Source organism: Meles meles, chromosome 13 (assembly GCF_922984935.1).
Source record: "Meles meles chromosome 13, mMelMel3.1 paternal haplotype, whole genome shotgun sequence".
In the NCBI taxonomy this organism is placed as follows: Eukaryota; Metazoa; Chordata; class Mammalia; order Carnivora; family Mustelidae; genus Meles; species Meles meles.
Window position 1 is genome coordinate 61,336,706 of NC_060078.1, and position 26,035 is coordinate 61,362,740.

General features: G+C 48.5%; 2 protein-coding genes across 3 annotated transcripts in view; one reads left to right on the forward strand and one right to left on the reverse strand.

Moving 5' to 3' along the window:
• Positions 1-547: 547 nt before the first annotated feature.
• ACTR1A (actin related protein 1A) lies at positions 548-19,246 on the reverse strand. Its single transcript, XM_046027736.1, has 11 exons — positions 19,117-19,246; positions 9,180-9,244; positions 8,784-8,859; positions 7,922-8,047; positions 7,019-7,143; positions 5,603-5,819; positions 4,302-4,394; positions 3,340-3,514; positions 3,190-3,251; positions 2,564-2,604; positions 548-2,387 (listed from the first exon to the last, which is right to left on the reverse strand). The coding sequence occupies exons 1-11, from the start codon at positions 19,162-19,164 to the stop codon at positions 2,285-2,287; spliced, it is 1,131 nt and encodes a 376-aa protein (XP_045883692.1). The 5' UTR covers positions 19,165-19,246; the 3' UTR covers positions 548-2,284.
• A 2,990-nt stretch (positions 19,247-22,236) lies between these two features.
• Positions 22,237-26,035, forward strand: part of SUFU (SUFU negative regulator of hedgehog signaling) — a 114,885-nt gene continuing 111,086 nt past the window's right edge. For both annotated transcript variants that reach the window (XM_046026642.1, XM_046026644.1), the window contains exon 1: positions 22,237-22,607. In XM_046026642.1, the coding sequence (XP_045882598.1) occupies positions 22,426-22,607 (182 nt within the window). In that variant the 5' untranslated portion in view covers positions 22,237-22,425. The remainder of the gene's footprint in view (positions 22,608-26,035) is intronic.

Genomic DNA, 26,035 nt, shown 5'->3' on the forward strand with positions numbered 1-26,035 from the left:
GGGTTCAAATCCTAGCTGATAAAGGGCAGAGCTTTGGGAAATTACATAATCTTTGTGGCTCTAATTCATCTGCAAAGTGGATAATAAAAATATCTACTTTGCAGGGTTGTTGGGAGGATCAGATAAGTTAATATTTGCAAAGGGCCTGGAAATCCCCCCCACCAAGTATACAGGTTTAAAATGGAGAGCTGAATAGTCAGAATATCTGAGTGTGGGCCCCAGAAACTACATTTTAAGCTCCTGAGCTTCTTATCCATCTGGAAGTTCTGACTTCAGGGATGTCAAAAGGTGCTCCCCTCATTTGAGGTAGTTTCAGTCATGGGTTTTAGTGTATGTGCGGGGCTGGGACCTTCAGTTCCTGAAGTGGGGCTTTGGCATGAACAACATCCTGTATCCATTTGACAGGCTGCGACCTGGGTGAAGGGCTGGCCAAGTCTGGCTGGTACAAGAGTGCCCTCTAGAGGACACACAAGGCTCAATCACCGCCTCAGATTCAGAGACCACAGCTCCTCTTCCCACCCAGCACCAGAGAAAGAGGCCCAGCTGATGCGTCTATTGGAACGACTTTATTTAAGTACATTGGGCCCCACCAGGCAACGTGGTCTGTGCAAGGGACAGGCTTGGGCTAGGAGAAGGGAGGTGAGCTGGTTGGTTAAGCACACTGCAGTCCGTGGGTCGCCACATCGCTTTCACACACACCTGCTGCTGCGGCCCATACCTGGCAGGGCCTTTGGTCGTTGGACGGCATGGGGGAGAAGGCTGTCTGGAGTCTGGGATTGGGGCAGGTCTTGGTGTCACAGGTGAGGGTGCCGGTGAAGATCTGCTGACCCCAGCTTTGCACCATCTGGGCTAAAGAGCCTTTGGACACTGCTAGGCCAGCCCAGTCCAGGGTAGGCACCTGGCCCCACTGGATCAGGGGAGATGAGCCTGTCAGCCCCTGGCACTCTGGTCTGGCCCCACCCTCCTTTAACACGTTAAGTCCGAAGTTAAGAATGGCACAAATCAGCCCAGTTGGGGCTTTGTCACCTCTATAACCTAGAGCCCCCTGTGCCCTCCCCGGGGAGGGGAGTGGGAAAAGGCAACCCGGTTAATGGTGGCTCTTTCTCCAGTCCTAAGGGGGCTAGATCCCCAATACCCCTCCTTTGCTAGAGGCCTCTGCCAAAGAGTGATTCTACCTCCTGTTTCAAAAAACTCCAACTGGCAACCAGCCTGTTGATCCCAGGGCAGTGAGCAAATGGAAGAGGAAGAAAGAGGCTGGTGGTAGTGACTTTGAATGTAGCCTCTGATCCTAAATAGGCCTGAGGCCTGGGGATACTGTCAGTTCACCGTTAGCAGGGAGTGGCGGGGCCCCAGACTATGCTAAACCGAGGTGCTGTAAACATGAGTGTGAACAGGGTGACTGGTGGGCAGGAGGCGGTGAGCTCCCTCTCCAGTCCCATACTGAACAAACACGTCAATAAATAAAACTGCTTAAAGATGGCATTGCCCAAGGATGGATGAGAAGCAAGTAACAGGGCCTGGGGCCAATAGGCTCCTGACACTCTCCGGAGACCCCCTGGACAGGGGCTAGGGGTTGGAGCATTCACTCTGCCACCCATCAGAAGTACAGTACTACTCCTGCCTCTTCAAATGCCCAGTGTGGTCCTGGTCCCCAGGTGAGGTGGAGGGCCCCCTGCCATCTCCTGACCCCAGAGTCTCAGTAATAGCTTTTGGAGTGCTTTCCCAGCCTTCCCCAACCCAAACTGCAACAAAACCAGACAGAACTCAACTTCAGCCCCAGTCCTCAGTCCATGAAAACTGGCATCGAGAGCAGAAGGACGAGCAAGGGAGGCAGAGCAAGGGAGGCAGCGGCTGCCTTGGGCCTCGGGGCACCCTGGGGGTAGGACGGGGTGGTGGGGCTAGCCCAGCCTAGGATGGGCAGCAGCAAGGTCTCCCGGGTTTTACCCTCTCTGTCTCCCTATGGTAGTAAACATAGTCCCACACAGCCAGACGAAGGCCCAGCTGACAAAGGAGTGGAGCCCTCTACCAGCACTCTTCCCTGTCGGGGGCCAGTTAGTGGTCAAGCCCAGGCCTCAGGCCGTTGCCATCATGGGTAGTTCATCGTCCTTTCTGGGCCCTGGGATCCCTGGGCCACATGGCTCTCGCATATGCACACACATTCGTACCCACACACCCACACACACACTCACACACACAGGCAGTTCCTTGCAAACACTCCCGACTCAAGAAAGCGAGTTTTAAAGTGGAGTTAACTTCAGAGAGAGGTGAAGATGATGTCCCAACATTAGAAGGTTTTCCTGTGGATAGATCGGGCACCGTCTTCCTCATATTCCTTCTTGGAGACCCACATCTTCTTAAAGGTGTCCAGGGAGGCGAGGATGGAGCCCCTGGAGTGGAGGGAATCCCAAGGAATGTTGTGAGAGGGAGAAAGTAGATATTTGCGGAGCTGGCCAGTCCCCATGGGGCCAAAGCAGACAAGGCTTTGCTTTAAAGGGATGGGGTGGTGAGGGGTAATGATGCCCTCGTTTCCTGTTCCGCTCTTATTCCCAGGAGAACTACTCACCCAATCCATGTGGAATACAGCCTCTCCTGAGGTGCGGATATCTGAAAGGGTAGGTGGAAAGAGGACTCTCAGACTTTCACCCTCCTTGTCCCTTTCCCATCCAAAGCTCATCTTTATGGCCAATTCTAATGCCTAAGGCAGTGGATGTATTTCACACAATGTCCCTGCTGGACCCCATGGCTTCTTTGTGGTGGAGGTACTGTGGCCAGCCTGACACTCATCTAGAGGAGATTTCCGCAGCCCTACGTATCTATAGCTGTCAGGGAAGCTGGGGCTGTCAGGGGACAAGACTCTGCTGGGGCCAATCGGAAGCAGACTCCATGGCAGGAATCACACCCCTTCAGTTAGCCTCCCTCAGGAGGCACTAAGATGGTGGGCTGGTCACGAGGGAGCACCAGGAGTCAATCTGTCAATGTTACGGTTTTTCTGAAAGCCTGTATGTGGGGCCCTCAAGCCTAGGGGCCTGCGCCATCAGGGTATCAGAGCTGCCCCCTTTTGTTGGGAGGGAGAAGGAAAATGGGTTCTCTCCTCTGACAGATGTCAAGTTCAGTGTGGAAGCTGGGAGCTGTCTAGCCTCAGAAGGGAGGCCCGGTTCCATGCAGCCCCAGCCCCCACTATGCTCCTACCCTGATCTTCACGTCTTTCGGAGCCAGTTTCTTCACTTCACTCAGTAGTCTGTCACCGAAACCTGAATGGGCAGGACAGGAGAATCTCAAGTAAATTCTCTGGGCATCTGGAAACTTCCTTGGCAATGGGCCCTGAGAGCAAAGACCAACCTTTGAACAGGGTGGAGCCTCCTGAGAGGACAATGTTCGAGAAAAGCGTGCGTCGCAGGTCCATGTCTGACTTCTGGATGGCAAACACCAGCACCTCGTGAATGCCCTCACTTTCCTCTCCGATCAGGTCTGGCCTGAATAGCAGCTCAGGTGCTCGGAATCGGGAAGGACCAATCTGCAGGGTGGGGGGCACACTCAGAGGCTGGGCCCAGGGCTGAGGTCCCTTTGGGAGTGAGAGTGGAAGAGGCCCCTCTGCCCATTTGTTAGTGACCAGGCGGCTAGAAAGGCCAGGCTCAGGGACGACCTGGTATGTCAAGAGCCTCACAACACCAAGACAAAACTCTGGGGAACAAACGGGAAACAAAAAGGGACAAGGAGAGGGTGCCTGGGTGGCTTAGTGGGTTAAAGCCTCTGCCTTCGGCTCAGGTCATGATCCCAGGGTTCTGGGATCGAGCCCCACATCGGGCTCTCTGCTCCGCGGGGAGCCTGCTTCCTCCTCTCTCTCTGCCTGCCTCTCTGCCTAGTTGTGATCTCTCTCTGTCAAAAAAAAAAAAAAAAAAAAAAAAAAAAAGGGACAAGGAGAGCTCTTGGGCTCTTGGGAAACCAGAGAGAGGAAGCTCTTATGTTTAATCCTAGCTCTGGGACTTTCCAGCCAAGAGACCTTATAATAAATTCATGGGTTTATTCATTCATGGAAATTTCTCCCTACTAATGCAGGTCCAGGAAGAGGCAGCTCACCCTATACTGTGCCAAAGTGATAAGTGATAAACAGCACTAACCACCTTCTTCCAAACCCCCTGACGCCTCGCTCTGCAGGAGACAGTGCCATCCAAGAGCTCCAGGGCTCCAGGCAGAGGGTGTAGAAGGGTTGGTGCATGTGAGTCCAGCCTCCCCCTGGGGAGTTCTGTTGGGGCCCTGAGCTTCTGCAGGCCTGCGGGGACTGAAGGGAGATCCAGACCTACCTCAATGGTGCTGCCGTCGGGCAGGTAGTACTGAGCTTTCTCCGTCTCTAGAGTCTCATCCTTCTGTGGGTTTATGGACAGGTAGCAGGCTCTCTGCAGGACCGAGCATGAGTCAGGCAGGTGGGAAACCTAGGCCTACCTGGTCAAAGTCCCAGTGTTGCTGCAGACATCTGCCAACCACGGTGATTGCCCTAAAGGGTCCCAGAGCTCCTGCCCTGGAGCATGGCAGGGTGGCCTCTGTCGGCCTTCACTGGGTGGCACTTAGGATTCAAGTTCCTACCTGCTCATCTTCCTCATGGGCATGTGTGGAAACTGGCTCTTTGGAGCTGGGTCTGAGACCACAACCTAATTTCAGTACAGACTTGGGCTTCTTTTTCCCTTCTACTACTCATGGTTCTGGGTCCCATCTACCCAGTTCAGGTTTCCATAGAGCCATGGGTGGCAGGAGAATCTAGTTTACTTAAAAGGAAACTACTACCCACTGCCTGGGTGGCTCAGTCAGTTAAGCGTCTGCCTTAGGCTCAGGTCATGATCCCAGGGTCCTGGTACCGAGCCCCACATCAGGCTCCTTGCTCAGTGGGGAGCCAGCTTCTCCCTCTACCTGCCACTCTCCCTGTTTGTACTCTCTCTTGCTTGTTCACTAGCAAATAAATAAATAAAATCTTAAAACAAAAACAAAAATGTTCATTTAAAAAAAAAACTGGGGGCTCCTGGGTGGCTCAGTGGGTTAAAGCCTCTGCCTTCGGCTCGGATCATGGTCCCAGGGTCCTGGGATCGAGCCCCGCATTCGGCTCTCCACTCAGCAGGGAGCCTCTGCTTCCTCCTCTCTCTGCCTGCCTCTCTGCCTACTTGTGATCTCTGTGTGTCAAATAAATAAATCTTTAAAAAAAAAAAAGGAAACTGTATTCTGACTTCTTTAAGGATATAAAAGAACATATGTTCTTTTACAAAAGAACATATAGTGCTCGCTTCGGCAGCACATATACAAAAGAACATATAACGTAAGTTATAAAAACATAATGAACACTGGTATACCCATCACCTAGCTTAAGAAATAACAGCATCTCTCTTTCCCCCACAAGATGGCAGCACTTGGGGACAGTGACAATCAGTGTGAACCCCCCTCACCCCCCCATCATAACGCAGTCAGGAGGCCTGGGTGGGGAGAACAGAGCTTGACCAGAGACACCCCCCCCCCCCCAGGACTGGAGCTTCACCGCTCTTTACTCCAGGTCACAGAGGTCCTGGCTGCCCCGTTCCCATTCCCCATCCCATCCCTGGGCATGTGGGGAAGCACTCACTTCTTTTATGGCCTTGACAATCTCAAACTCAGACGATGAGTGGAAATCATAGCCCTCCTTCCGCAGGTAGAGGCGAAGGAAGCGAGAGACATCTCGGCCAGCGATGTCGATGCGCATAATTGAGTGGGGCATGGCAAAGCCCTCATAAATGGGCACGGCATGCGTGACACCATCCCCAGAATCCAGCACCACGCCTGTGGTCCGGCCTGTGGCGTAACTGAAGCACAGGGGGCAAATCGTCACTAACCCCTGCTTCCTCATCTGGGGAAGAAACTCATTTTGTTTTAGAGTTCAAAGTCAGCTAAACTAAAGCGGAGGCCTGCCTTTCTCTAGGGACTTTAGACTGGACGCAGACTGAGCATAAGCAAGCCTGAAAAACCTGGAAAGGAGCTGAGCCTCCTTCAATCGCAGGGGATGGCTTGCCTTTGACTACTTCAGGAACCCAGCCTATGGAGCAGTTTCCACTTTCCAGACAAGAGGAAAAACCTCGAATGTCTATAGGGGCCATGAAGGAAAGGTAAATGAGTAAAGGAAAAAAAAGAATATTTTCACTTGCACAAAAAACTCGCTTTTTCCTTACATGGCCTCCTAGATCCTCAGGTGGTGGTGGTCAAGAGTATAGACATATTTCTGTGATACGACGGGGAGAAACCCGTGATGTTTGAGAAGCAGCAACGGACAGTCCCTCGTGTTGGGAAGACAACAGGGAATAGAGCCAGCTGCAGCAGTCAGGCGTGCAAACTCAACTGGAAGTGGCAGCGGCTACTTTGGTTCCAGCTGACTTTTGTCCTATAGGAATGCGCCAGCACTACTAGATCATCCCAGTTTTTTCAGAAAAGCCAAAAGTTTGGATTTTGATAGAAACCCCCCCCCTTTTTTTTAAAGTAGACTCTATGCCTCACGTGGGGCTTGAATTTACAATCCTGAGATCAAGGGTCACATGTTCTACCAACTGAGCCAGCCAGGTGCCCCAGAAATCTAGTTAAAATGCTGGCTCACAATTTTTTAATGGGATCAAACACATCCTGCCTGCGGGTCACCAGTGTACACCCTCGGCCCTACACCTAACCCTGGATGAGGCGGGCTGGGAGCATGACAGGAATGATAGGGGTGTGAGAACAGGGACCCTGTGGTGGTGTTTCCATCACAACTCTGTCAGCAGCTTAGCATAACGTCTATACGAGCAGGCACCGGATAAACATCTGGACACATTAGGGGGCCCTTGGGAAGAACTGTAGCAGTGTGTGGCCCTTCCTAGCAGGCAGAGTGGAGAGCCCTGGGCACCCAGCCGCCAAGACAAAGAACAAGAGAAGAAAGAATGGGACATGGTCTCAATATTCCCTTTTCCCACCTATAGGAGACGCATCTCCATTCTGCCCTCAAGAGGCCGGGCTAGCCAGCCAGGCAGCTACTCACAGGCTGAGCACAGCTTGCATGGAGATGAAAAGGGCTGGTACATTGAAGGTCTCGAAGAAAACTTCAGCCGCTCGTTCACGATTTTTCCGTGGGTTTAAAGGTGCCTCCGTCAGGAGCACAGGATGCTGGTGAAAGATGCCCAGAGGGCAATCAGGGCAAGTCAAGATTTCTACCCTTCATTAGCACTGGGGCAGAAGCCATCGTGTGCTGGGCTAGAAAGCTGAGGGGACCTTTGTGAGTTCTCCCACCAAAAAAAGGCAAGCTGGGCCCGCCAACTACCCCTGCACAAGCCAATGTGTCAACCTTCCAAATTCATGCCCTCTTTAAAGTCTCATTCTGTCCTCGCCTCTACCCCCTTTCTCCCCTCCTTGTCCCCAAGATTCTTACAGAGGCTCCTGTATCTACTGTATACACTAATTGTCCAGATTTTGCTAAAATCTAAATTTGGAATTCTTACGTTAAAAATAATTGTTTACGCTTTTTTTCAAAATTAAATTTAAATATTGAAGGTATTTTTGAAAACCAAACATATCCCTCCCCTGGAAATGCTGATATGTCTAGTATTCACCTTCCTTTGTTATTGTGCACTGAGAATTACTTCCTTAGAAGTTAGAGTATAAGCTCCGAAGTCTGAAAGACATGGATTTGAGTCCCAGCTTTCCCACTCTATGCCCTAGGTGATCTTGGAAAGACTCCTTGGCTTCCCTGAACTTCTCTTTCCTTGTTTGTAAAATGGAGATAATATTCTCCGTCTGTCATAGGACTGGTGTGTAGACCCGTCTGAGGAGCACAAGGCCTGGTGGCCCAGGAAGAGTCCAACACTCTGGCAGCGATCTCCCTGCTCCTCCTCTCTGGGGCAGTGGCTCTGCATAGCTCCGCACACCCCGCTCCCAGGACCCTCACCTCTTCAGAGAAAGTCTGCAGCTGGTCCTTGGAATAGACATACTGCCAGATGCGCTCCATGTCGTTCCAGTCCTTGACGATGCCATGTTCCATGGGGTAGCGGATGGACAGCAGCCCTCGGTGTTCCTGCGGGCAGAGAGCAAGACTTCCAGCGGCAGCCAGCTTCTCAGCCAGGTGGCCCAGGGGGCCCCCACTCCTCTAGGACGAGGAGTGGCCACTGCATGGTCCTCACCCAGGGCTAAAGTTAGGCTCCCGTTTGCCTCCTGTCTAAACTGTATGCTGCAAACTGTTCTCACTGCCCAATTAGCCAGCAGGGCTTCTGCATTTCCATGGCCCCTCAGTGCCCTTATGGCAAGTGACAGGAGGCACCCTCCTCATGGCCTGACCCCAGGATACAAATCTCCTGGCTCTCACCCCTGGGCCTCAGCACTTGCCCCCAAGGTTGGCAACAATGATTCTGTTGGTCTGCTTCTAGAAGCTGCCCAGGGTTCCTCCAAGCGGTGCTAATGAACTCATCCCCAGGGTATCCCAGCCAGGATCTCCCCCTGAATCCCTTTTGCCAAAAAATAATGAAGGTAGCCAATTTGGTCATTGGCAAGGTAGTGACAGAATACGGAAGAAAGCAAAACCCCTTTTTTCTAGACTGGTCTCTCTTTTCCCAAGTGGGGTTCCAGATATCTCCTCTCTAAAACCAGAGGCTTCTCCTGGGAGACATGAAGCAACTAGACCTAGGATGAGGGGACCAAAGGGGATATTTTAAGAGGAAACTGCTCCTTTTACTCATGGCTTTCCCACTGCCCTTTTGGGGAATAATGAAGGTCCTCTGCTGGCTTGAGGCTTCTTCAGTAGAACTGGGAGTTACCTCGGCTTTGGGGCCAATGAATATGTCACCTTCAAGGGCTCCGGCCATGACGCGAACGTGTTTGGGTCTGCCCACACTAAAAAATAGAGTAGGAGGACCATTACTTATCATTTCACGACAGAACACGGAGGGCTGTACAGATGTGCATGCTTAGACGGGAAGAAACAGACCCAGTTCTACTGTCATTATCTCTGAGGAGTGAGGTTAAAGTTGATTTTGATTTTCATCTACTTTTTTGCATTGTCCATGATTTCTACAATGAACATGTATTATTTTAAGTTATTTGTGTATTTCTGACCCAAATCAGAGATCCTTCTCTGTAAAAGGTGGAGAGCTAACCCCAAAACAAAGCTGACAAGCCTCCCCAGCTTCCTACTATGCTACAGAATTACTTACTAGTTTGGAAAGCAGTATTTGGGAATCTGATCACCAGCAAAACCAGCTTTAATCACACCAGATCCCTGAGGAGAGAGGGGAAAGAAAGAGAAGTCAGAAGTATGACAAAAACAAGAGATCTATATCATACCGTATGTATAATATGGTTTCACTTTTATTTAAAAGAGACCTTATATCTGGGTATAATATGTCCATTTGCATGAGCATCTGTAGAGGGTACGCGTGCCTCCAGGAGGGAAGTGGGACTGTGGATGGTGAGGGGAACTTTCACTGTATACTCAAAGTATTACTTGATTTTTTGGCATTCTTTGACCTTTCTTTTCTTTTCTTTATTTTTAAGATTTTATTTATTTATTTGACAGAGAGAGACACAGCGAGATTGGGAACACAAGTAGGGGGAGTGGGAGAGAGAGAAGCAGGCTTCCAGAATAGCAGGGAGACAGATGCAGGGCTCGATCCCAGGACACTGGGATCATGACCTGAGCTGAAGGTAGACGCTTAACTGAGGAGCCACCCAGGTGCCCCTTCTTTGACTTTTCTACATTGATCATGCTTTACTTCTGGAATCAAAAATAATATTAATAAAGAGAAGAAAAAGAGAAAACCTGAGGGGAGAGAAAAGTACTTAGAAGCACCAAAGCAGCCAAGTTCAGGAACATAACCATGGTGGGAAGAATGTGATTCTTTCTGTTAAACCACATGGGAGGGGTGCCTGGGTGGCTCAGTGGGTTAAAGCCTCTGCCTTCGGCTCAGGTCCTGATCTCAGGATCCTGGGATCGAGCCCCGCATCAGGCTCTCTGCTTGGCAGGGAGCCTGCTTCCTCCTCTCACTCTCTCTGCCTGCCTCTCTGCCTACTTGTGATCTCTCTCTGTCAAATAAAATAAATAAAATCTTAAAAAAAAAAAAAAAAACCACATGGGACACTGTTAACCTACTTTCCCAGCTCAGGCCTGAACTCTCTCTGCCCTCCAGGGTGTCTAGGACAGACACCACTGTGAACACCACCAGGCTTGAAGCTGATTCTGATGGAACATACATTGTCTGTTTCGTACTGCAGGGGCAAAGCTCTATGGTCTGTGGGAGGAGGGTTGTGGTGGTTTTATTTTTTATTTTATTTTATTTTTTTTACTGTGCTTTCTTTTGCTCACAGGTCTCCTGATGGTAAAGAGCAGGGAAGTTCTAAAGCATCACCCAACAAGAGACCCAACATTACAACCCTGATTGCTCCAATCCTTGGTAAACTGGGTGGATGTCAGAAGAGAATGTGACTTCTTTGTCAACATCACTGGTACCACCTAGGGCCCAACCGAAGTAAATGGTGTCTCTAGCCATGATGTCAAGGCTTGCTACTGCTTGTGGAGAGAGCCTTTCTCTTCTGAACTCTCCTACCACCACATCTGATAAGCTCACCCTTCCACCCTACATGGTTTGCGGCTGCACATATAATAGGGGCAAGCCTTTTCCTGCTGCCTATTGACCACTTCTCTTGGGGTGGAGAGTGATATTTCCAGTACCCACGCAGCAAGCGGTAAACACCTTAGGAGATGCTAAATAGACAAGGTTATCTTTGCACCAAAGGCTTCCCTGCAAACTCCCCTGGTTTCCTCTCTCTTATTCCTGCTCTTCTACAGGAGAAGTGTGCGTATGTGCGCTGGGGTGGGTGGGTGGGCAGGGGAGGTGCTTAGATAGGCCATCCTAGTGCCCGACTCTGGCAAGACAGAGGGAGGAAGAAGTAGCTAAAGGATAGGGAATGGCAGTTCTCTAAGATAGCAGGAATCTCTGCCAACAGAAAAGAGAGAAAACAGGAGACAATGTGCAAACTCATCGGCCTGGGCAGAACAGCAAGGAGCCTGGAAAAGGTGCAGCTGTAAACTGAGCTGAGGGCCTGGGCAGGAGGGAGGACCATCGCTGCAGCCCCAGGGCTCCGGGACAGGGGCATGAGGAGTGAGAACAGCACTGCACAGGAGAACTGCGGGAACTTGTTGGCTCAAGCTTCCAATAATTGCTCACAGCCTTCATCTGGGCGTGGTGATGCCAACAGACTAATTGGACCTCCTGGCAGAGGTTGAAAACAAGTAAAGATGAGACCTGCATTTCAGAGTCTAGATACTTTGAAAAGATGATTTTCCTGGATATTTAATTTTGAGTTTACTAGCAAAATCAGACTAGAGTCTGAGTGACAAGTCAAATTAAGATGTTAGGTTCATTTCTTCGTCTCTGTCCTTCCCGGTAAGAGTATAAAGACCCAGTTCTTTTTTTTTTTTTTTAAAGATTATTTATTTATTTACTTGAGAGAGAGATCACAAGCAGGGGGAAGGGCACAGGGAGAAGCAGACTCCCTGCTGGGCAGGGAGGCTGATGTGGCACCTGATCCCAGGACCCTGGGATCATGACCCGAGCCAAAGGCAGATGCTTAACCGACTGAGCCACCCAGGCGTCCTAAAGACCCAGTTCTAATATTATTGCCTTCCTCCGGAAGGATAATTCCCTGTTGGAATTAATTATCCCCTTCCTATTATTTCACAAAATCACTATTACCTGTACCTTCATTTCCTTCTGCTGTTTGAATTTATCGTTTTGATTTTTGTCCATTTTCAGCCCAAGTGCCTCAAACTCAGAGACTTTATTCATCAGCAGTATCTGGCATTTGAGGGTACTCAAATAGATGCTGGCTGCCTAAAATGAAAGCCAAGCTCAAATGATTGGTAGGTGAAGCCTCAAGTATGGAGCCTGAACAGGCGGCTGGAATGGCAGCAGCCTCGGGCAGAGGTGGTGCAAGAAAGGTGAAGGCAGAATCGGGAATGAGGCACGAGGTGGAACCAGACCCAGCTTGTCTTTGCAGTCTTACCCAGCCAGCAACTGGGTGAAGAGTGAGCGGGGATGGGGGAGGCTGCTGAGCTGCTTCTGTTCTGCTAAAACCTCGCCACCACAGATTATAGAAGGACCCTGTCCATTTCTTTAATAGTATTTGTAACTAGGAACTATGTACCTGGCAAATGAGCTTCCACTCTCTTTGTTATTCACTCTGGCAAAGCCAAGTAAGTGAGTGCCTTGTAGAGAGCCTTCTTGAAAAAGTAGTTCCGCAATAAATATTTGAGATCTGACGACTCAAGTCTGTTGCCAACCACCAATGGCCAACCATTCTCTTTCTAAAGTTTTTTTTTTTTTTTTTTTTAAGATAATTTATTTATTGGGGCGCCTGAGTGGCTCAGTGGGTTAAAGCCTCTGCCTTCGGCTCAGGTCATGATCCCAAGGTCCTGGGATCGAGCCCCGCATCCAGCTCTCTGCTCTGCAGGGAGCCTGCTTCCTCCTCCCTCTCTGCCTGCCTCTCTGCCTAGTTGTGATTTCTCTCTGTCAAATAAATTAAAAAAAAAAAAGATTATTTATTTATTTGACAGAGAGAGAGAGAGAGAGATCATAAGTAGGCAGAGAGGCAGGCAGACAGAGAGGGGGAAGCTCCCTGCTCAGCAGGGAGCCCCATGCAGGGCTCAATCCCAGGACCCTGAGACCATGACCAAAGGCAGAGGCTTAACCCACTGAGCCATCCAGCACCCCTCTGAAGCAGGCAAACAGCAAACCCCTCAGCCAGGCTCTCCCAGGACCTGCTGAGCATGTGGCTTGGGCAACCTTTCACCTAAGCACCACTGCTTATTCTTGATATGCTGGGAAGGAGCCTCCCCGTCTCCCATTTTACAAGTGGGAAAAGGATGCTGAGAGGTGGAGTCTCAGGTTCCAGGGCACTGATGGCCTATTTTGGCACCAAGACATATTTTGTTTGGCCCACGAACCACTTTTTAAAAAAGCTTTATTGAAATAAAATTCACTACCATATAATTTACCCACTTAAGGTGTATAACTCAGTGGTTCTTAGTATAGTCACAGTCATATAATCCTTACTGCAATGAAATGTCAGAACTTCTTCCTCGTCCCAGAAACTGTATCCTTTCACAGGCACTCTCCATCCTACCTGCCCTCTCCCACCAAGCAGTCCTAGACAACCATGAATCTATTTTCTGTCTCTGAAACTACAAACTACTTTTAAATTAACTTCCAATAATTAAAAATTAGACTGCAGGGGCCCCGGGGTGGCTCAGTCATCAAGCGTCTGCCTTTGGCTCGGGTTATGATCCCAGGGTCCTCGGATCGAGCCCCGTATCCGGCTCCCAGCTCGGTGGGAAGCCTGCTTCTCCCTCTTCCACACCCCTGCTTGTGTTTCCTCCCCGCCTTCCACTCCCCCTGCTTGTGTTTCCTCTCTTGCTGTGTCTTTCTCTGTCAAATAAATAAATAAATAAATAAAATCTTAAAAAAAATTTTTTTTTAAAAATTAGACTACATATACAATCTATCGATTTTCTGATTTCTCTCGAAACAGCAGAAAATCTGGCAACACTGGGTCTGTGTTCCTGCATGGGGGCAACTGGCTGGAAGTGAAAAGCAGTTGGCCTTTGGTCAGGCACACTCAAGGCACTTTCTAGAGTCCTCATGCCTTCTTTGAGGCTACCCTCCTCCTCCCCTTTTTTATTTTCCTCCTTGGCCTCTGCAAGTACTAGGTTCGAGACTCCTACTCAAGGCATTCCCAGCGACTAATTCATGATGTTTCTCCTTCCACATGGTACCTGTTTTTTTTTCTTACCCTCAGAGCACCTAGCCTGGTGTGAAGCACATCCGGGGCTCTCAAAATACACACAATTAAACAGGGAACTCTGTAAGTCCTCTCCCCTTCATCCTTTCCAGCAAGCTAGGGATGGATTCTTTTTTTTTTTTTTTTTTAATTTAATTTTATTTTTTTGACAGATAGAGATCACAAGTAGGGAGAGAGGTAGGCAGAGAGAGAGAGAGGAGGAAGCAGGCTCCCCGCCAAGCAGAGAGCCCGATGCGGGGCTCGATCCCAGGACCCTGGGATCATGACCTGAGCGAAAGGCAGAGGCTTTAACCCACTGAGCCACCCAGGTGCCCCTAGGGATGGATTCTTGCTGAAGTTAGACAACCAACAGGTTGAATATCACATGACAAGTGACAATTTAAAATAAATATACTGACTTCATTTCCTCAACTAATTCTAGTGTCTCTTAAAATTAAATGAATAAGGGACGCCTGGGTGGCTTAGTTGGTTGAGTGTCCAACTCTTGATTTCAACAGGTTCTAATCTCAGGGTCGTAAGACTGAGCCCCACTTCAGGCTCTGAGCTCAGCATGGAGTCTGCTTGAGATTCTCTCGCTCCTTCTGCTGCTTCTGCCCCTCCCCCTGCTAACACTAACGTGTGCTCTCTCTCTCTCAAAATTAATAAATAATAAAATATTTTTTTTAAAGATTTTATTTATTTATTTGACAGAAAGAGATCACAAGTAGGCAGAGAAGCAGGCAGAGAGAGAGAGGGGGAAGCAGGCTCCCCGATAAGCAGAAAGCCTGATGTGGGGCTCGATCCCAGGACCCTGAGACCACGACCCGAGCCGAAGGCAGAGGCTTTAACCCACTGAGCCACATTAAACAAATTAAACAAATAAAGTCTTAAAAAATAAACAAGACTTAAATGAATCAGCAAATCTCAAGAGCTGATGACAAATTATAAAAAAAATAATAATAATAAAATTAAGACCATTTGTGAAATTTGAACATTGACTGGGCATTTGATGACATTAAGGAATTATTCTTAATTTTTTTAGCTTTGATAATAGTATATTGATTATGTTTGTTTTTTTTTTAAGATTTTATTTATTTATTTGACAGACAGAGATCACAAGTAGACAGACAGGCAAGCAGAGAGAGAGGAGGAGGCAGGCTCCCTGCCGAGCAGAGAGCCCTATGTGGGGCTCGATCCCAGGACCCTGGGATCATGACCTGAGCCGAAGGTAGAGGCTTTAACCCACTGAGCCACCCGGGTGCCCCGGGTTTTTTTTTTTAAGATTTTATTTATTTATTTGAGAGAGAGAGCACGTGTCCAGAGAGAGAGCATTAGCTGGGGAAAGAGGCAGACGGAGAGGGAGAAGCAGATACCTTAAGCAGGGAGCCAGACATGGGGCTCCATCCCAGGACCCCAGGTTCATGACCTGAGCTGAAGACAGATGCTTAACCGACTGAGCCACCCAGGTACCTCTGATTATATTTTGAAAACAGTGTGGGAGAGGGTAAGTGGCTGGCTCTGTCAGTAGAGCATGTGACTCTTGATCTCAGAGTTGTGAGTTCAAGCCCCACATTGGGCAAAGAGCTTACTTAAAAAAAGAAATTAAAGGGGTGCCTGGGTGGGCCAGTCGGCTAAGTAACCCACTCTTGATTTCAGCTCAGGTCAGGATCTCAGGGTGGCGAGATTGAGCGCCATGTTGGGCTCCACGCTGAGGGTGGAGTCTGCTTGAGATTCTCTCTCTCCCTTTGCCCTTCCCCCTGCCTACATGTTCTCTCTTTCAAATAAATCTTTAAAAAAATAAATAAATTTTTAAAAAGTTAAAAAAAACCCACAGTGTGAGAGAGGGAAGTAGGTGGGAATACAGTTAAAAAAAGATTAGCCAGGAGTTGATAAATGTCACAACCAGGTGATGAGTATGTGGATGTTTGTTATATTCTTCCTCTCCTTTCGTTTATATTTGACATTTTCTATAATAAAAGGAAGAAGTTGGGGTGCTTGGGTGGGGCAGTTGGTTAAGCATCCGACTCTTGGTTTTGGCTCAGGTTGTGATCTCAGGGTCGTGAGATTGAGCCCTATGTCAGGCTCTGGGCTCAACACAGTCTGCTTGGGTTTCTCTCTTCCTCTCCTTCTTCCCCTCCACCTGTGCATGCTTGCTCTCTCTCAAATAAGTAAATCTTAAAAAAAAAAAAAAGAGTTGGCAAACAAGATGACAGCACTTAACTAAAAATTCAAAACGCAAATACTGTACATGCACACTATAAAATACCTATGTCTGCAAAATCATGGATGGAAAGGAGCACATCAATTTATGATGATAGTTTGCTTCTGAGGTTACTTCTGGGACGAAAAGGACAGGATCGTGGAGGGGTACACAAAGAGACTTCAATTATATCTGTAATGTTTATTTCCTAAAAAAAGATCCTGAAGCAGGGACGCCTGGGTGGTTCAGTCAGTTAAGCATCTGCCTTTGGCTCAGGTCATGATCCCAGGGTCCTGGGATCAAGCCCCGAATCAGGTACCTGCTCAGCTAGGAGCTGAGCTAGCCATCTTTCACTCTGAAACAAAACAAAATCTCTAAATGTCAAACAGCAAGAACTACCTGAGATCCCAGATCTAAACATGTGGCAGATGTTCAGTAAATCCTAATGGGAGAATTTCTCTCACTTCACCTTTTGGCATAATTATTGGGATGTAAAAGAAATGTTTTCCCAGGGGCACATGGGTGGCTTAGTTGGTTAAGTGACTGCCTTCAGCTCAGGTCATGATCTCTGGGTCCTGGGAATGAGCCCCACATCAGACTCCCTGTTCAGTGGGGAGTCTGCTTCTCCCTCTCCCTCTGCCCTTCCCCACTGCTCCTGCTCTCTCTCTCTCTCTCTCCCACTTCTTAAATTTTTTTTTTTTAAGATTTTATTTATTTATTTATTTGACAGAGAGAGAGATCACAAGTAGGCAGAGAGGCAGGCAGAGAGAGAGGAGGAAGCAGGCTCCCTGCGGAGCAGAGAGCCCGACGCCGGGCTCGATCTCAGGACCCTGAGATCATGACCTGAGCCGAAGGCAGTGGCTTAATCCACTGAGCCACCCAGGCGTCCCCTCTCTCCCACTTCTATTCTCTCATAAATAAAATCTTTAAGAAAATGTTTCTCAGAGAAAATAAACAAATCAATTCTTTAAATCTTAAAACTGAAAATAAACCTCAGCTTTGATGCATTTCAAATACACTATGGAGAAAGAGAAAGGAGAAACTACAAAGCATTAGCTTAAGTGACATTAAAGAAAATGGCTGGAGATGGAACTCCTGCCCCCACATTCCAAAATCAAAGGATCTAATGGGATGGACAGACAGCTCCTTCTGCCTTGCTGATGGAAACAGGAACTAGTTAATTTCTATTTTTTTCTTTTTAAAATTAAGAAAAACACAGATGAAGTACATACAAACCGGATGAAGTATTCTCTGAAAATCCAATCAAGAACAAGAAGCCCTAGTTAACCCTCTAGGGTTAACTAGGATCCCTCCCCACTTCAATCCTTTCCTTATTTAGGGATATCTTTGTTACTGTGATATTTGGTCACCCATCCACCCACCCATCAGTCCAATGAAAAAACAATTACTGAGCACATAGTGGTGCCAGGCCGTAGGTGCTATGTGTGTGATGGAAGGTGGGAAGGGGAGAGTAATAAAAAATGAAAGAATGCCATCTTTCCCCCCAAGCATTTAACAGTCCAGTGAGGGAGACCAAACAAACAAATAAACAAACAAAAACAACCAAACAACAAAACAAAACAAAAATCCTCCCTCACTGAGGTATCTCATTGAGCTCATCCTCCTGTTTTCAAGGCAGAAGCTATACCTCTGCAGAGAAGGAAAGCTAACAACAACAAAAAAGCACTTTTCCTTGGAAAAAATGAGAAACTTGGAACCCAATCTTAATTTGAGTCTTGGCTCCTCAACTTCTAAGACAGGTGACTTGCATACTGACTGTTACTTAACCTCTCTCGGGTTCACTTTCCTGCATAAACAGGGGACAGTGATTCCTATCCACCTACCAGAGCTGACGCTTAAACGAGATGATGCAAACGAAGGCACCTTGTAACATGCCCAAGGTCCCAAGGGCTGATCAACAACGAATCTGACAGCTTAGGACGGATAGAACTGACAGTTTTCCCTCAACAGTTTTCCCTCTGGTACCAACCAATCTCGGCAGGACGAGCCCTTTCAGTGGAAGACAGAAATGCAGCTGTTTTACAACAGTCACCGTCCGCCCAAAATAAGTGCAGTTATTTAGATTCTTTCCATTTATCACTATTGATGCATTTGCGTGGGCTACTTGCAAGAAGAATAGCGGATAAATCACTGGTTTTAGGTCACCTCTACTGTGTGACCTTGGGCTCACTTTACCTCTTAGTGCTTCGGGATTTTTTTTTGGTTTTGTTTTTTTTCCTTTGTGAAACGAGGATCAAATTTCCTGCCTTAACTATCCCCTCAGTTTTTGTGAGGACTCCATTCGAATGTACGTGAAACCCTCCAGCAAGCACTTGAGCGCCTGGCAAATATGTTTAGTAATTTTTTTCCCCAGCTGCTAGGCGTTCCAGAGATGGTACCTCCCTGCTTGCTTGGTCACTCTCTTTTCTTCTGGATCTTTATTAACGTTGTAATCTATAATCATAGAAATAACTGAAATCGTAGAGCCGTTTCTGGCACCAGCTTCCTAAGCCCCACCCATATACACCCCCAAGACCCCGCCCGGCTGGGGACCAAAGGAAACTTAGGCCCTCTCCGCCCGAGGGCGGGCCCGAGCCCGTCAGGCTGCTCCACTGTTAAGTTCCCGAAGCCAATCTCCACAGCTCTTGTGCACTCGCCCGCCCCTTACAGAGAGGAAACACTATGGCTGCCCGGAAGAATGGCGGGGGCGCAAGCCAATCACTGCGGAGGGCTGCTCTCATCCGGCAAGGCCCAGAGGCGGGTCATCGGTCAAGATGGACAGCCAAGAGAGCCAATAGAGTTATTGGAAACTGGGGAGGGGGCGGACGCCCGGCGCTCACAGAACGGTTAAGGCCCCTCGAGTCAAGGGCCCAAAGACCCGGCTCGGACTACACCCCTTCCCTTTATCCATCCCAAAGTTCTCTATCACATGGTTGCTGGCGAGTCGCCCCGTCTGCGGACTACGGGTGAGGGGAGGACAGAGGCGGCGGCTGCTGAACCCGCCTGACAGGCTGGGCCAGTGACAAAGAGCCGGTGGCCCAGGCCGAAACCCGGGAAGCGATCCCTTTGGGGAACAGAGAATAAATCCATTTAGAGATAGGAAAAACGCAACTCACGTTGTCGATCACGACAGGCTGATTGGCGATCACATCGTAGGACTCCATGGCAGAAGAGTCTCTCCTTCCAAGGAAGGAACTGCCAGCCGGGTCCGCTGCTAACGCCACTGACACGCATGCGCAGTCTAGACGCCGGTCCGGGGCGTTCAGGGAGCGGCCAGACCTAGCCTACAAAGAACTACAACCCCCAGCATGCCTTGCACCGGAGTCACCACGCTTGGCTGCTTCGGAGCCCCGCCTAATTTAAGAGCAGGGCATCACTTTCCACTCAGTACCCTGGGATTTGTAGTCTCCTTAGATGAGCCGACTGGGACGCAGATTGATGGCTGCATTGCGTGCCTGGATCTGGTTCCTTTGAAGGGATTCGCACTGCATGCTGAAGTATGTAGTCTTCTTGAGCACTTGTCTGTAGTTGGGTTTGGATTGGCCAGTATTGCGTGGATGTTTAGATTTTCCAGATGAGTCCTGCCACTACTTCTCCTGGGTAGTGTAAGGTTGCTATGTTTTTATTTGGGTCAGTAAGACATTAATAAACATTTATCAGCATCGAACTCTAATGAAGGAAAATTTAATGCCACCCCCACCACACGCACATGGGGAAGGAGGACGTACTCCCAGAACAAAAGAAAACAACTTAAATTTTATAAAATTTGCTTTTTGAGAAAAACCAGCACATTTTGGTTCTTTTCACATTTTTTCCTGGGTGGGTGTAAACTTTGCAACAGGCTAACATTGGTCTGAGGACTGACATTTGGAACTACAGGTACAGATGATCTTTTGGTCATTAAAAACATTGTTCATTTAATAGCTTCAGGAGCTGCCTTAGTATCTCTGATTTTCATGAAGAGTCAGAATTGATATTGATGAATAAGAAAATGGTAGTGAAGAGAAGTTACATGTCGCTATTTTCAAATGAGCATATTTTCAAATGAGTGCATTTTTCTCCAGATTATGCAATCCCAACCCCTTCAAGTTGCGGGGAATCTTTAGTCAATAGCATTGGTAATCAGGACTTCTTTTATTCCTTTCGCTTGGAATTCCTTATTGTACACAGGGAAATAATTCTCAGCCAGGTGCCTTGTGAATTAAAAATTCTCCCAGGGGCACCTGGCTGGCTCAATCAGTAGAGCATAGGACTCTTGATCTGGGGGTTGTAAATTTGAGCCCCACATTGGGTGTAAAGATTACTTACAATTAAAAATTCTCCCAGTTACAGAGAGTGAACGTTAATGGAAAAGAGCAGATCCATAGCAGATAATGAATATTGGTGTTCCTCAAGGCAATTTGCATATATCTGCCTAAAACAAAAATTAGAGATTGTCATAACTAAAAGCATTTATTAAAAAATTACCAAGTCTTGGGGCATCTGGGTGGCTCAGATGGTTAAGCATCCTCCTTTAGGGGTGCCTGGGTGGCTCAGTGGGTTAAAGCCTCTGCCTTCGGCTTGGGTCATGATCCCAGGGTCCTGAGATTGAGTCCCACATTGGGGCTCTCTGCTCGGCAGGGAGCCTGCTTCCTCCTTTCTCTCTGCCTGCCCGTCTGCCTACTTGTGATCTCTATCTGTCAAATAAATAAATAAATAAATAAATCTTTAAAAAAAAAAAAAAAAGGCGTCCTCCTTTGGCTCAGGTCAGGATCCCAGGGTCCTGGTATCCAGCCCCACATAGGGCTCCCTGCTCAGTGGGGAGCCTGCTTCTCCTTTGCCTTCTACTTCTCCCCCTGCTTGTGCTCTCTCACTCTTTCAGTCAAATAAATAAAATCTTAAAAAAAAAAAATACTAAGTCTTTGGGTGCCTGAGTGGCTCAGTAGGTTAAATGTCTGCCTTGGGCCCTGGTCATGATCACAGGGTCCTGGGATAGAGTAGCAGGGAGTCGGCTTCTCCCTCTCCCTCTGCCCCCACCCCACTCGTGCACGCTTTCTCTAAAATATACAAAACCTTTTAAAAAAATAGAAACAAAAAAATCACCAAGTCTTTTAAATTAGTCCTAGTTGACTTCACATTTGCTACTTTTTTAAAAAAATATTTATTTATTTGACAGACAGAGATCACAAGTAGGCAGAGAGGCAGACAGAGAGAGAGGAGGGGAAACAGGCTCCCCGCTGAGCAGAGAGCCCGATGCGGGGCTCAATCTCAGGACCCTGGGATCATGATCTGAGATGAAGGCAGAGGCTTTAACCCACTGAGCCACCCAGGCGCCCCACATTTGCTACTTTTTAACAGGACTCCAAAATAAGTATTTCAACCTACAACCCCTGAATTAGGCGGTGTTAGTGGCAGTAAATATGGTAAATGGACATTCAATGACAGTAAGAAACATTCAGATTTATAATTTTTAAAAAGATTTTATTTATTTATTTATTTTATTTATTTGACAGAGAGAAATCACAACTAGGCAGAGAGGCAGGCAGAGAGAGAGGGAGAAGCAGGCTCCCCGCCGAGCAGAGAGCCAGATGCGGGGCTGGATCCCAGGACTCGGGGACCATGACCTGAGCCAAAGGCAGAGGCTAAACCCTCTGAGCCACTCAGGCGCCTCCAGATTTATAATCTTTTTTTTTTTTTTTTTAAGATTTTATTTATTTACTTGACAGACAGAGATCACAAGCAAGCAGAGAAGCAGGCAGAGAGAGAGGAGGAAGCAGGCTCCCCGCTGAGCAGAGAGCCCGATGCGGGGCTCGATCCCAGGACCCTGAGATCATGACCTGAGCGGAAGGCAGACGCTTAACCCACTGAGCCACCCAGGTGCCCCCAGATTTATAATCTTTGGAAACGAAAATCACACTAATGGATGAATGAACCAATCCATTATTGTCAGATTTATGCTTTAATTCTTCTTACCAGCGCGTCAGCAGAACAGTGGCAAGCCCTTTGTCGAACTTCCCACTGCTTTCCTGGGACCCTAGCACCTTAGAAGTCTCAATATCTCTGTTTAAACCTGGGTTCCTCCTAACACTAGGGGGAGACCAAGAGCCTTGGGACATCCCCAACACCAGTAGAGGGAGGCGGGACCTATTGTCAAGTCACGCCTTCCCCACCTGTGACTGGCACTGATACTATCCAATGGATAACGGCATAGGGCGCGCCGACGCCCCGCCCCCTTGAGCGCCCCGCGGCCCCCGAGGCAGCCTCTGGCTGTCTCTGCGGCTGCGACGGCCTGGGTAGACGGTGCGCCGTGCGCAGGCGCGGAGCCTAGACCTCGCTGCAGCCCCCATCGCTTCGGGGAGTCGCATCCACCGAGTCCGCCTGCTGGCGCGTCAGTGCTTTCCCCCTCGTCCACCTTCCCCGGTCCCCCCAGCGCCCTACGCGCCCGGATGGCGGAGCTGCGGCCTAGCGGCGCCCCCGGCCCCGCCGCGCCCCCGGCCCCTGGCCCTAGTGCGCCCCCGGCCTTCGCCTCGCTCTTCCCCCCGGGACTGCACGCCATCTACGGAGAGTGCCGTCGCCTTTACCCTGACCAACCGAACCCGCTCCAGGTTACCGCTATCGTCAAGTACTGGTATGCCCTGGGCCGCGGGGAGACGGACAGGGGCGGGCTGGGAAGCGTTAGAACCCCGGGGGCGAAGTCATTTGCGGAGGAGGGGGAGGTGGAGAAGAATGGTTAAAGCACTGAGAAGGAGGGCGTCCTGCTGCGAGGGAAGGAGTTAAGGCTGAAGTTGGGAATGGGGACAAAGGGGTTAACGGAGCCTGTGGGTAGCGAAGGGTTAACAAGGGAGGGAAGAAGAAGGGTTAACTGGGATTAGGAGAATAGAGTGAATTGGGGGTGTGTGTAGGAGCGGGGGAGTGCGATAGGAGGGGGGAACTGTAAACGTGGTGAAAGGAGGGGGCGCCTGTAGGGGGTCATTAGTGGGCAAGGGGAAGCCGGGGGCGGGGGGCGGCTGAAGTGGGATGGGGGAGGCGAGGCGGGGCCTGGGGAGCATATGAGAGGGCTTTGGAGGAGTGCGGCTGGCGGAGCTCAGCGGGCTCGAGACTGCACAGGGTAGGGGTGGATTTGGGGATCCCCGCTTTCCCGTAGGTTAGGAGGGGAGCAAGTTACGAGAGTTGTGCCTGTGAAGAAAGGAGAAGGAAGTCTCCTTTTGATACCTTTCCCATGAGATCAGACGTCAGTCATATCGGTGCAGAGCTTTTGGTTTGAAGTTTCACGGAGCAACTTTTCTTGATAGATAAACTTTCTGCTTACTCGGCACAGTTCTCCTTCTCCAAGCAGAGTTTCCTCTGGCTTTGCAGCTGCTTTGCTTTAGGACATTGGCTACAACAGAGGCAGGGGCAGGGAGATCCATGTTTTGGCTAAGGACTGAAGGGGACCACAGTAAATAATGAAGACCTGGGACTTCGCTACGGAGTAAAGAAGTAAGACATGTTAAGAGGAGCTCCCTGACCACAAGCTTAGGATTTAGGCAACAGTCTCACAGGGACGCTGACAGTAACCCTCAAGCGGCTCTGTTAAGGATCAGAATCAGACCTGTTTACAGAAGGGCTGCCCTTGGGGTAGGAATGGTCCTTTTTTGTTTTTCATTCGTGTTTGCAGGGTGTCTCTCTCTATAGCCTCTGGGCAAAACAGGTGTTCGAGGGACTCTGACAAAGAGCCTGTCTTTCTGGATCAAATTGAGGAGTTGGTTGAATCTGTCCAGAATGGCATTTGTGTAGGCACTGTGTTAGATGATCCCCTTCACTGAGCTCTGAAAGACTGTTCAGGAAGCAGCATGGGATGTGGCCAAAGGGGCAGGTAGACCCAAAGAGGGAAGTTGATAGAGTGAATGTCTTTGCTGGTTACCTCTCCATTTAGGGCTGAATCTTCTCCAAGATAACCTCTTAACTTCATCCTGAGATGGCAGAAACTAGACTGTCTAGGGTTGAGGCTCGCTCCTTGGGTCATTGGGAGGATGTGAAGAGACTGACATCATGGAGGGCCTGGGGACCAGCCTCCTCCTATGGGAGGGCCATGTCTGATAGCCAGGAGGAGATGTGGCCAGCAGTATAGTTCTCTTCAGCAGGCAAACTGTTCTCTGGTTGAGAGGAGTATTTGAAGAGAGCTTCTGAGTGAAAAGCAACTCTTGATAACTTAATGACCCATTCTCATTGCACATCTGTATTTAAATATGTATTGTGATGAGCTGTGTTGGATTGTGTCATGAGAACAGAGGACCAGTTTCTGCGATGCCATTTGTTCAGGCCCCATGTGAGTGTGCGGAGAAATCACTACACAGACTTAGACAACAGTTTTTCTGTCACTCAACTGGCCATGAAGGATAGAGTTGTGTGTGGAGATGTTAAAGCACATGCAAAGGACTGAGACTGATTTGGGCATCTTTTTTTTTTTTCTTCCCTGCAGAACTTACCTTTAGAGATGGGCCAACATGTAATGACTAATAAAGAGCACTTTGTGAAATTAGAAATGCTGTCTAGATGCAGAAAAATATGAGAAGGAGCGGCTGAGCAGCTGGTTCTTTGTAAGATTTGGAAGGGTTTGCATAATTAAGATTCTGAAATCAGTTCATTGACAGAGCTCACATTTGGGTTCCCACAAGGCCTTGTTCAAAATTTGACTAAGGCTACCCAGGTCTGGCTGTGGCCCAGGGTCCCTTGAGATTCCTCTTCTTGTGACAGAAGATTGGCTCTTTGGCCAGTGGACCCTGGCCAGCAGGGACATCCTGGCTGAAAGCTGAGACTTTAGTGATCAGGGAGCAGAAACATGGAGGCAGAGCTTGCACCCTGGAGTTGCTGCACGCCTGCCTCTGGCTTGTGGAGTGAGGTTAGGTGTTCAAAGAAGTAGGTTCAAGGAAGAGCATCAAGGGGTGCTCTGGGTCCTTGGATAATATCTTTTCCAAGTGCAAAATGTGATTATTTTCTATATACTCATCTGTTTCCCCATCAGGTTTCTGAGTAAGTAGAACAACACTGTGCTTGGGGACAAGGCTAATTTTGCCTGACTCTTGGTTATTCCTTACAGTTGTAGTTTTAAGGTAAAGCAGCACTCCTTGGTGCAGTATATCCTGAGAGAGGGCTGCAGAGGGTATGGCAGATGGAGCATGGAACCGTGGATACAGTTTTGCTGCTTTTTGCTGGATGGACCTTGGTTGAAGGAAGGGCAAGATTGGGAATTTGGAGCAGGAAACCAGAGCAGATATGGAACCTGTAGTCACTCCCATGTATTATGGGGTTCTGCAGCTATCGTGTGGTTGTTCCAGGGATAGCTACCCTTTTGTTTCCTTCTTCCCCCAGCAAACTTTCTTATATTCAACTGGTTGTGGAAGTATTCAAATGATTTGGCCAAAGCAGAGTTAAGGAAAGACATGGGGATTTGTCCCTTTTCCTAATCCACTCAGTTGAGATTCTTAGCTATCTGTAGCAACTTTTTTAAAGTTCTATAAATAACTTAGCATTTCCTAGTAGAGAATAAGGATTTCTGTAAAGGCAAGTAATGCCCTGGCAAAAGAGGATGAAACCAGACCTACTGGTTTTAAATAGTACTTAAATTGCATGATACTGGCACTGTTGCTGGGATCACATGTAACATGTCTTTTATTTGGTTATTAGTGTTCCTTCAGCATATGATTCCAGTTGCAAAGTGCAGTCCGTCAATGTCCCAGGGGCAGGCAAAGTTTTTCCAGTCTGTGGGACAGTCAGATATCCGAGGCAGCTCAAATGCACAGTGTTTGTGAGCTAAAATGCAGACTTCCTTCCGCTGATGGTTTCCATTTAGGCTGTTTCTCAAGTGTACCAAGTTTCCCTATCTATTCTGAAGAAAAGCGGGAGCTTTTTTCTTCTTTTTCTTCTTCTTCTTCTTCTTTTTTTTTAAGAGCTCTAATTGCTTTACTAAAGGAAACCCTTAAGGAATTAAATCCTTAGAGTGAGCTAATGACTGACTCTCTTCCTCAGCTGCTTCTCAGTTGGAGTTATGGGGGATGTTTAATGTGGTCCTCGGAG